At 41.3% G+C, this 11,981-nt stretch overlaps 1 protein-coding gene across 4 annotated transcripts in view; it reads right to left on the reverse strand.

Moving 5' to 3' along the window:
• EPHA4 (EPH receptor A4) overlaps window positions 1–10,363 on the reverse strand; it is a 65,985-nt gene extending 55,622 nt beyond the window's left edge. For 3 of the 4 annotated variants that reach the window (XM_083178066.1, XM_083178068.1, XM_083178065.1), the window contains exons 1-3: window positions 10,150–10,363; window positions 7,629–7,696; window positions 4,083–4,746 (exon numbers count right to left, since the gene is read on the reverse strand). In XM_083178066.1, the coding sequence (XP_083034192.1) occupies window positions 4,083–4,746; window positions 7,629–7,696; window positions 10,150–10,243 (826 nt within the window). In that variant the 5' untranslated portion in view covers window positions 10,244–10,363. The remainder of the gene's footprint in view (window positions 1–4,082; window positions 4,747–7,628; window positions 7,697–10,149) is intronic. The other variant, XM_083178067.1, reaches the window with a different exon arrangement.
• Window positions 10,364–11,981: the final 1,618 nt, after the last annotated feature.

Consider the following 11,981-nt stretch of genomic DNA (forward strand, 5'->3'; position numbering starts at 1 on the left):
ACCAGCCCCACCTAAGAGAAGTTATAGACAACTTATACTGTGTCTTCTAGGGGTACTACTATCCCTTCCAGTAGTTATCACACATTGACATATTATGCGGTCCTTGTACAATATGCAAATGAGTGTTAATAAATAATTGCTAAATCATTTTACAGTCATATTAACAGCTGAGAAAGTTATGTAAGCAAAATAGGCCAACGTTAGATGTTGATGGTTTATTATCATACCATTGTATAGACCATGTCTGCACTATCAAACAATTTAAAGAACAGAGTGTCCCCCTGGTGGCACAGCTGCATTAACCCTCTTTCTGTCCATATTTCCACCAATGAACTGCTCGGCAACTAACAGCCAGGACTTCACGCTGATAGGAATAAAAAACTCTGATCGGCTTAGCGAGCATGTTTGGCGTCCTAATTACTGTTTATCCTGCAGTTAGCCTCTTATTAAAAAAGTGAATAAATGCAAACCCCCACGAGCCTCCCCCCCCCCCCACCCCAAAAAGAAAAAAAATATTCTCAGGAGGTGGGAGATAGAGATAAAGAGGAGAGACAAACCTTCGCTTCCTCACTCTACTTCGTTTTGAACTTCCAAAACAATAAAAGAACATAGATGAATGGAATATATTTGCATTTGATCACAAACCGATAGGCCTTCAGATAGTACAGAAAGAGGTTTTGGCCGCAACCCCTCTGTGATATGTTTGTAGTGGCGTGAGAGGAGGGGGCAAATGTGTGTTATGGACAAAGAATCATATATAATATGCAAATGCTAAATCCATGTCATGCAACGGAAGAATAGGAGAAGCTCCACAGACAGCTGAGAATCTCCATTCACCGGGCCGCAGAGAGTGGAGGAGTTGGAAGCATGTGGTGCTACATCCTAGACACGGTTTCCCAGGCAGTATTGGGCGTGAGGAGAGGACTTTTGTGAATATGCATAATGTATGTAGTTATGCTAATTATTATTTGAAAATTTGAATGTTATTCACCTGCTGCTCATTTAAAATGATGTACAAGGCAGGGGTCAGTTGGAAACTCGTATCTTGATCACTAGGTACAGTTATATTATCAGCAGGGTCTATCAACAAGTGAATCATTTAATTATGATGCATTAATGAGATGGAATGTCCTGGCCATTTGAGGCAACTTAAGTAAAGACTTTTTCTGTCTCCCCTGGGGCTATACCTCCACTCATGGTATCCTTCACCCTCTTCCCTAACTCTATATCACCTCTCTTAGTATCTGCCTCCTGACCCCTGATATACTGTCTCTTCATCTGATTGGCTGGTACTTTAACTCTCTTTCCACTTTATCTCTCTCAAGGCTTAGTACAGAGACCCCTTAGCAACTATGCCCCCTTTACTCAGGCACACTGCACCATCATCTACTTCCTTCTTTCCAGGACCCTTCTTGTCTTCCCTGGCACTATGTCCCCTCTACTGGCATCCTGCCACTTTTACCATGACACTTTGCCTATCATCTGGTCCCTTTCTCCTGGGACCCTTCCCTGGCACTATGAACCCTCGCTTGGCACCTTGCGTTTGGCACCTTGCCCTCTTTACTATGTTACAATTGACCCATCATCTATCCCTTTCTCTTGGGACGCTTTACTGTCCTCCCTGTCTCTCTGTCACCTTTTTCATGACACATTCCCCCTCAACTATGTCCCTTAATTTTGAGAATCTTTATTCTCTAGCCTAGCAAACTGTTCCTCTCCTGGGATCTGGAACCCTCTCCTGACTATCCTGAAAGCACAATAGAAGATTACCATCAAAATATTAAATTATGTATTAAGTTTTAAATTATTAGATTTATATTTTTAACTGGAAAAACACAGATTTTTTTTTTTGCATTTAAACATAACCCCCAAATTTAAAATCATTTCCAGTAGATATTTTATACACGACATGACATCACTAAGCACCAATCATAAATGATGACATCACTAATCACCAAATTTAAGTATATATTACATACATTTCTATACATTAATATCAATTGCGCATTCTATGTCCATTTTGGCCAAATTACTTATATGTATATGTATGGTTTATGATAATACACAAAAGCAAAACTATAGCTTTCCAATTAGATTATTGTGGCCAAGGTAGCTTGCTGCTAGATCAATGTGTTGCTGAAACCCCTATACCAAAATAGTGACTTTCAAAGGCCTTCAGGTTTGAGATTCCCTGGCCCTGACCCTTGTCCACTGAGACCCAGCAGGCCTTTGTCAAACTGAAGATCTTAATCAATCTTTGGCTGTGTCTAGGGAATGACAGGAGGAAGATAGATGAGGGATTGAATGACCTCAGGACCTCCTTCTTGTGTTCAGTCTGTTTGGGTCCAACCTCCTGTGGACAATCTTGGAACAACCTGCTAGCAGGGGTCACAACCTCCAGGCTGGTGTGTCTTTCTTATCCTTTCACTGGGACAATTCCTTTTTGCCAAATCTTTGCCCATGGCCTTTATCTTTCTAAGATCTAAGACCAACCTGCACACTGAAGTGGGAAATCCCAAGAGAATGCATGAATGCAAATAATTTAATATCAAGACGAGTAGCCCTGACATAAAGGAGTGTACACATTAGAAGAGACATAATGCACAGATGCACAAATGGTGGTCCAGATGCTGGTCTTCTGAGACAACATTCCAGCAACAAATCTCAAGTACAAAATAAAAGAAATCAGCCCTTGTATTAATAAAAGAATGATTGATGCTACGGGCCAATCAGAGAGGAGAAATAAACAAACACAATTTCTGTTAGAAACAGCCTCTCCTGACCAAAATTTTTTTTTTCTACACCGGTTGCTACCAAGCGTAGGTGTGAAATTAAGATCTCGCCATCTACTGATGTTTGTCTAGTTTATTTTATTCATAAGGCTACTAATGAGCTCTTCTTAATCAGCAGTTTCCACAGAACGCCATCTGACAAAGGTTTTGCAGCACGGATCAATTTGAGAATGGTGCCATAAATGCTTCACAGAGGAGCTGAACCCTAAGTAATTTGCTGAAAGACCTGCCCTAGGATTATGGTGCTCTGGTCCACAAAAGGGTGGCAAGACTTTAAAGCACTGCATAGTCCTTTCAATTAAAGGGATCATGGGCAACCTGTTGCTTCTTAGAAAGCACCACACACATTATATTTGCCAAAAGTAGGATTTATCTCTGTGTCAGACCTTTTCTCTTCGCACCATCAGTACCAGTGTGCTCTGCCAAATACCATTCCACAAGCTGCATCCTCCCTTTGCTACAGGGAACATGAAGAATATAGATTGTTCTCTCACAGGTCCAATGCTAGTTGCCATAAAACAAGCCCTTGTGTAAGAGTCTAGACTCTGGTCTAGGGTAACCGTGGAGCCAAGATACATATTACATTGAACAGAAGACAAGGCCTCTTTCAGGTGTATCACACACACAGGCTGCCACTGTGCTCAACACACAAACTTCAAATGCGTGAACGCTAATGCCGGCGTCGCAGTCAGTACCACTCCTCTTTCTAGTTCTATACATTTGTCATTTTTCCACACAGATGTACAGGTTGCCTACATTTGTATAGAAATCAATAAATCAAACACTGATCACATATTTCAATTATTGAAGTGCCGGCGGTCTGTGCTGATGTTCTAGATTCCTGATAAATGACATTTTGATTTTAAATAAGTAGTCATCGACAGTATGGTTATGAGAAATAGCCTTGTTCATTGTATTGGAGAGTAAATTAATATTGAGCCTGTTCCAAGAAGCAGTGTCATGGTCATTATAAGGATGTGTCCAAAGTGATAAATGGGACCTATAGCATCTTGCTTTGTTTAGTCCTTCCTTCATATGAGAATGGTTAATTCATAGTCATCTGTACACAGCCAGTATTTGAATATGTCTCCCTGCCTTCTGCCACACCATTTGTTCAAGTTACCCCCTGTGCCAGCCCTGCCACCTGGACCTCTTGGCCTTCTGTGTGCAGCCCTTCTGTCAACCGCCCTCTCTGGGGATCTGCTAATTAATCGCTTGTTTTATTCATCTTATGGCAGATTCAATTACAAAACTTAATACCATATGGAAAACTAAACTTGGTGCTCTTACCTTGACACCCGCCATTGCGTTCTTCATACCCAGCATTGCATAGACAGTTTCCGATAGGAACCAGCCACTCGCCATCAGCTCCACAGTACATCTTAGGCACATCTTTCTCCTCGGAGTTATTGACGCAAGAACCCCGAACTTCCACCAAAGACGAAGTATCAGATCCTGTAATGGTGTCAGGGAACTGGGCCAGGTTTCGGACAGTCAATGGACACTTCTTATAGAAAACCCGGACAGACACAAGGGCGATACAAGCTCCTACATCCTGAAAGGCCAGGTAGAAGCCCTTCTTGCTGAGTGGGCCTACATCTCTGACCTCAGTGTTGAGCTTCATGATTCGGTCTCCAATGTCTACTTGAGTGAAACTCTCATCAGCTGCTATTGTGTCAATTTTAACAAACTGGGTTTCACGGATATAACGTTCTTTGTCATTGTTGGATTCGTAGTAGTAGAGATTGAATGTCTCCTTGCATGTGCCCATGACTCCGGGCAAACTGTTACAGTCTCTTAGAGTGAATTTAATTTCAACATACACCCTTTGTGCCCCACTTCGGGGGATCCAGTCAGTCCTTAACCAGTTGTTCTGGCTAGATTCCATTACATTGCAAACTTGATAGGTTCTGATAGGAGTGTTCTTTTCATCCATAATGCTCACCTCCTCCCACTGCAATATAATAAATATTTAATATAATAAACGATTTAACATTTCAACCATATATCACTTAAACCATATACTTAACGCAACACAATCATATTATGATCACATAATGCCTATAGAACTTGGGACAGGCTTCAGAATTTTTTTTTTTTTTTTTTAGAAGGCCTAGGCTCATTGTAACCAGCAGCAATAATCATTGTTAGGCTCAAATAGGAAATTCGGTACTACATATATAAATGAAAACTAGCATTCACTTAGAGAGTAGCATTAGCAAATGTCATAAAACAAGGCACCGTCGGAGCAAAATTGATCAACTACCTCTATTATATTCCCTAACTCACAGCAAAAAAACAGATGTTTGCTCATCTAACAAAATTCTTCTCTTAGCGCCTCCTGTTGGTCACACAGTAGATGAGACCCATGAAAGGAAACCAACAAAAGTAAATTATATAAATATATTAACCAACTCAGAAACAGCCTCACATAAACTCCAAACCTGCAACTCTAGAATTGGAGACCCAAACTATGCAACCTAAAATCTGCTCAAACATAATCAATTAAATATGATGGCAAACCGTCCACACTTTGATTAGCTAAAATATATTTTAATAACAGCAGTTCACCTTCAGCAAAAAAAAAAAAAATGCTATGAATCTCTAATAGGAAGAGTAGACTTGTGTATTATGAACACAAGTGCGTCCTCCCGTACTGAGGATTTCTGACTGTCCGTGTACTATTAAATTTTTCACTAGAAGTATAAAAATAGCCTGCACACGTATGTAGGGTTTGGAGAAAACTGTCACGTCTGCAGGGAGACAGCAAAGTGGCAACAGAAATCAGCATCACTTAAGTATGACTGCAGCCTTGACAGTCTAGATATTACCAATAACACAAGGCATTAATATTATGTCAACTTATAATCCAATGTCAAACTTATATGTCTATTGCAAACAGCTTTACAGCAATAAATTCACCACTGCTGGGATGTCTTATATGGAAAAATCACTTATGTAATAGACATTTGTGACACACAAATGCTGAAGTATAAAATACTGTCATAAGTAATAATTGCACTCATACCTGTCGTGCACGGAATTAAAACAAATTGTATGGAAAATGGATTGTTCAGCACCAGCATTTATAAAACATTAACAAGAAGAAATTTGTGTTCTCTATAACTCAGTCCCTTTATTTGTACAAAAAGAAATGAAATAATAGAATTTACAAACGTAATGCACAACTGCTGTAGCCCATAGCAACAAACGAGATATTTGCTATCATTATTCCACCTTGCACTGGGCCATTTAAAGCCTTTCACCGATTGGGTGCTACGGGTTACTGCACACATTTACTGCACCCCATCTGTAAATCACCCCTATTATATTTTGACTGCTTCATAGATGAAATGATTTCACCATGTACCATGTCCCTGAAGGTCACACGGAGTTACCTCCAATGGCCATTTATCGTATTCTCCCAAATGTGTTGCCCCTAATGCATAGAGAATAGGACTTACTGCGTCTGCATCAAAGCCCCATAACCCACAGAAATGTAATATACTATAGAAACAAACAAGGGGCTGGAATAAGCTGCAGCACATACGCTGCTAACAGTCATCTAAATTCTATGCTGCTGAGATCTGCTCCAACCATTACAAGCACTGGGCTAGAGATCAGCTCAGAATCAATGGGAGAGCAGTTTAGTCACTGGGCCTGTTATTGTGTTGTCCCTTAGTTCTGAAAGATGTTTCTAATACGCAATCAGCCTATATTCTCTTGCAGTGATATGCACCACTGAGTCCTTTATGAGTCTATTTTCCATCTTCACCGGCTACAGGTAATGTATGCACCACCGGGAAGAACAATGCAAGTTCGGAGTGAGACAAGGTACTTTAGGGTCTCCTATTGTTTATAAGCAAATTGTTACTTTACAATCATGTGATTTGGAGATACCCAAAAGCTTTTCTGTTATCTCACATAAATACTGATATTGCTATTCCCATAGAGAGTAATTCATCCTTTGCAATCATTTAGCAAATCATGTATTATTATCAAACTATGACGATAGCTGTATGTAATATATTCCCACTGTTAGGATATATATATATATATATATATATATATATATATATATGTATATATATATATATATATATATATATATATGTATATATATATATATGTATATATATATATATATATATATATATATATATATATATATATATATATATATATATATACACTACTTCCCATTTTTCCTAACATCCAAAATCCAAAATACCATAGTGTACTTATAAATATTGCATTATGTTCAACCATACACATATTAGATGCTGGACAAATTTGAAGATATATCTTTCACCAGATAATTTGGCAATGCGTGCCTAAGCAAGTATTACATCATATATATATATATATATATATATATATATATATATATATATATATATTTGTAGAGTTATATTGCTGATTACAATTTCACAATCCCAAATGTTTGACAATTACCGCTTTCTAACACACTAGAAATATGGCAACGTCAAATAGTCACCTACAAATTCCCACAGCTCTATTGTAAATACCTTACAAATGACCGTCCCCTAGCCACTGCATTATGTTTCGGATTTCAGGTAAGCGTATAAATACTACCTTATATTTTACAAAGGGACAAAAACTTTACATTTTTTTCCTTTCTAGTCATTACCCAAGCCAGTGATGGTTACCCCACTAAAATCTAGAGTTTCAGCCCCACAAAAGGTAACTGATATGGTGGACTGTAGAGGTAATAAGCCACTCTGCACAATCAACCAAAAATGAGCCTCTCTGAGTCGGCATAAATAGCCAATCATCCAATTACAGTGTCCTAATTGTGCAAAATCAAGAACTTACCCCTCCTTCTAAAGGACTGGCTATCCAGCCAAGTTCTCCTTGTACAGACCTGGAATCCAAGAGGGTAACTGAAAAGAGAAGAGTGTGTATACCTGTGAGTGACATGTATGGGGAATGCTACACCATAGTCTATGAGCCCCATCTTGGAATGCTTGGTATATCCGTATATAGCAAATACTGTATCATTCATGCTATATTAGCCATTGTTCACACATGCCTGAATCACTAGTACTTCTTGCTCACACTGATATGTAATGTGTACATTATAGTAGGAATACACAGAGATTTGCTAGCCAACAACTCAATACCCAAGATAATGTTTATCTCTACACCATATACAATGCATTTGTGCACTCACGTGAAGCCATCATGTAATGCCATTTGTATGTACATCTCTGCCACAGCAGCAGGGAGCCGGACTAACCATCAAGTTAAGGGAGCTTAACTAACTCTCCTGGTTAACAATCTCACTTGTAATAAAACATTGCTGCAAAACTCAATTGGCACAGACCATATGGAGGAATAAATACAATATATGCACATTCCACCAGTCATACATACAGCTGTAGTAATACACTGCTACATTCAACTGTGTTATGTCCATTCCTTTTATTTCATTTTCATCATGGAGATAGATAGATAGATAGATAGATAGATAGATAGATAGATAGATAGATAGATAGATAGATAGATAGATAGATAATTGTACTCTCTTTCACTGGGTACTTTTAAATAGCACTCATTCATTTTATTTATATTTTAGACTATTTCACTATTTCAATGTGGGTCATTGATATGTGGTAAGTGACCTTCGCACTGCCTTCTGGATGATGAGGACGATGATGATGTAACTCCTGGGTGACATTATTCTACTATACTGAATATTGTACCTATTCCAAAATTCTGTTTATTTCAAGGAAAACCTTCCCAGAACCCAGACTCTGTAGCGCCATGATCTACATCCATCTAGGTTCTTGTAAGGTAGAATGGAGATACAAAGAGAACAATGGGGCTCAATTTATACAAAAACAGGGAATAAGGGGAGAGAGGGAGAAGGACGTGATCAGCATTCAAAGCCGCACAACTCCTTGTGTGTGTGTAATACTGAGTGTATGGGGGAACTTTATGGCAGGGGACAGAGATGTACACATCTGATCCACGGCACAGAGGCAGCAATATCTCAGCATCCACACACTGTATACATGACATACTCACAGGCAGATATAGAGGGGGCATACTAGAAGAGTGTGAGCTCTGCAGCAAGCCTGCAGTAACATAGGAAATCTATCCATATATTAGCAGCACACATACATGAGAGAAGAATGGTCGTAAATAGCATTGCACATATCGCCACCAGCCAGGGTACAGCCCAGTGAGGGCCTCGCACTGCGCTATGGCCATAGGGAAGAGACCAGCAGTGAGCGCAGAGATAGACGCATATGCGCAGCGCTATATACACCGCTCTGGCACACAGACGCGGAGACGCACCGCCCTGTGGCGCTTTTGTTACATGTAGTGCACAATCATGCCGTACATTGCGCTTATGCGCTACACAGAGAGACAGAAGGAATAGGAGAGCTATAGCACAAAGTTGCAATTGCCGTATGCAGAATGGATAGGAGTGTTCTCCAGTATAGTAATACACCATATTATATACACCCTATATACACTGCATGTACACCCCATATACACTGCATACACACTGCATATACACTGCATGCAGACCCCATATATACTACATATACACCCTATATACACTGCATGCACACCCCATATATACTGCATATACACCCTATATACACTACATGCACACCCCATTTACACTGCATACACACCCGTTATACACTGCATGCACACCCCATATATAGTGCATATACACCCTATATACACTGCATGCACACCCCATACATGCTGCATATACAGATATACACCCCATATACACTGCATGAACACCCCATATACACAGCACTAACCAGGGTCCTAATATACACCGGGCAGTGCTGCTAGGGCACCGGCAACCGTCCTATATACACCTGCAAGCTTTGCCAGGGCACCGTGCTATACACTACACCGGGCAGCGCTGGCAGAGCACCTTGGGAACCATCCCATACACCGGACAGCACTGCCATGGCACCGGACACCATCCTACATACACCAGGTGCCCTCCCATACACCGGACAGCACTGCCATGGCATCGGACAACATCCAACATACACCGGGCAGAGCTGCCAGAGATCGGGTACCATCCTATACACCGGGCACCGGCGTGACTACAGGCAGAAGTATCCAACATCCAGCTCGGTCCCCATTCCCGGGCAGCAGCAGCAGCAGCGTCCTCTGCAGGGAGCCGGTCCAGGAAGAAACTTTCACCCCTCCATCCTGTATAATAAGCATCCACATAGATCCACCTCGGTGCAGGTCAGAAGCCAGGGTCACCCCTCCAGCCCCCGGCAGAGGGGCGCTAAGTCACCCACCGCCAAGAGGTTCCAAAGCAGCAGCAGCATCGGGGTCCGAGCCTTACCTTCGCTGGCCGGGTAAATCCTGGATCCTGTCACTGCTGCACAGACCCCACAGAGCAGAGAGGACACGATGCAATGTAGAATAATCCCGGCCATGGTGGCCGCTGGCTGCGGGGGGTATAGCTGTGGAAGGATGAGGATGATGATTGCTGCCCGCACTCTGCCGGCTCCAGCACTACTCACTATCCCAGCGGAATCACTGCCTCAACTTTCAGTGCAGCAACAAGACATTGCCAGGGAGGCGGGTACCCGGCTCCCCGTCACTCAGGCCCACACTCACCAATCACAGGGCGGCGGGGGCGGGAATAGGGGCGTGATGACTGCGCCCCGCCCCACTTACCTGGACTGGCCCGTCAGTGCGAGAGAGCGGCGACAGACGGAGGGAGAGAGAGATATGCTGAAAAAGAGACTGACAGCTCTGCTGTAACTTATCCCGGAGACCTCTGCCTGGACAGTACAGTGCTGTGACCATTGCAGGGCTGTGTTACATGCTCTCGTATATGTGTGTGATAGTAGAAAGTTCCCAGAGAGGCAAGATGTACAGTGCTTGCCCTGAGCGTATTACACAAATGCTACCATTCTATGCATGACCCTTCTCATTCACCCTCCATCTGATCATACAGCATTTTACCCCCCAATCTGTACTCAGCATTCTGCTCCCCCCCCCAAATGCTACCATTCTATGCATGACCCTTCTCATTCACCCTCCATCTGATCATACAGCATTTTACCCCCCAATCTGTACTCAGCATTCTGCTCCCCCCCCCCCCCCCCCCCCCCCCCCCAGTCTATGCTACTACTGCCCAGCCTGCTGCTGCCCTTGCCATCCCTTCCCCGGCACCAGAGCTGCCACTGCTGCAAGAAATCATTTTACTATTACATATAACCCCCATCTGGCCTCAGTCTGCGGCTCCAGGGAACTGTGCGCTGTCTGTCATTCGTCTTGCAAATCCCAGAAATCGGTGACATATCGGCGACATAGATCTGTTTGTCGTATTTCCTATAAGAGAAGAGCTTTTTTTGTGTTTTTTTTTTTTTTTTTTTTTAAACACAATTTGCTCACAGCTGAACAAGAAACAGGTCTAATACTACTACTATGAACGAACCACTGCTATGAGCAGTAGATGTACAAGCACTTGTAAGAATAAAGATATTTCCAAGGCCTAAAGACCTTCCTTTTATTAGAGAGCGAAACAAAAATATTATTATTATTATTATTATTTATAATATTATCATTTTATTATTAGTATTTATTTACAGTTTCTTATATAGCGCAGCGGATTCCGTTGAGCTGTACTATAGTAGATTATTATTATTATTATTATTATTATTATTATTATTATTATTATAATTATAATAGAAATCTGTCTGAATCACTAACCCCACCTTCCACAGAAATATACATGAGGTCCAGCCTGGAACAAGAGCATTTCTCCATACAATAACAGGTTAGGTCACTGATGACTGTGATCACCACTGGACTGGGAGGTCCCCAGTTTGTAATACTATTATAATTCAGGATTTTGTGGAAACAGATCACCTGTCTTATTAAAATTGCAGATTTGATGACATCATCCTTTTCGTTTAGATTCATGCATATGAATTTTTTTTTATAGATGAGCCATCTCTTGTGTAAAGTACATGTCATTATTTTAGTGCTAAAAGTATGACAAAGCAATAACCTACATAATAACCACACATTCACCACTTGTTACTGATATTTGGCCTTTGCCTACTAGATACTGCTCCAGATAGTCTACATGGAGAGATGACTGATCCCTGCTTCTGCCCATGATTCCCCTACCTAGCGCTGCTGTGCAAATCGTCAGCCGTT

This window comes from Crinia signifera, chromosome 3 (assembly GCF_055691185.1).
Source record: "Crinia signifera chromosome 3, ASM5569118v1, whole genome shotgun sequence".
Classification (NCBI taxonomy): domain Eukaryota; kingdom Metazoa; phylum Chordata; class Amphibia; order Anura; family Myobatrachidae; genus Crinia; species Crinia signifera.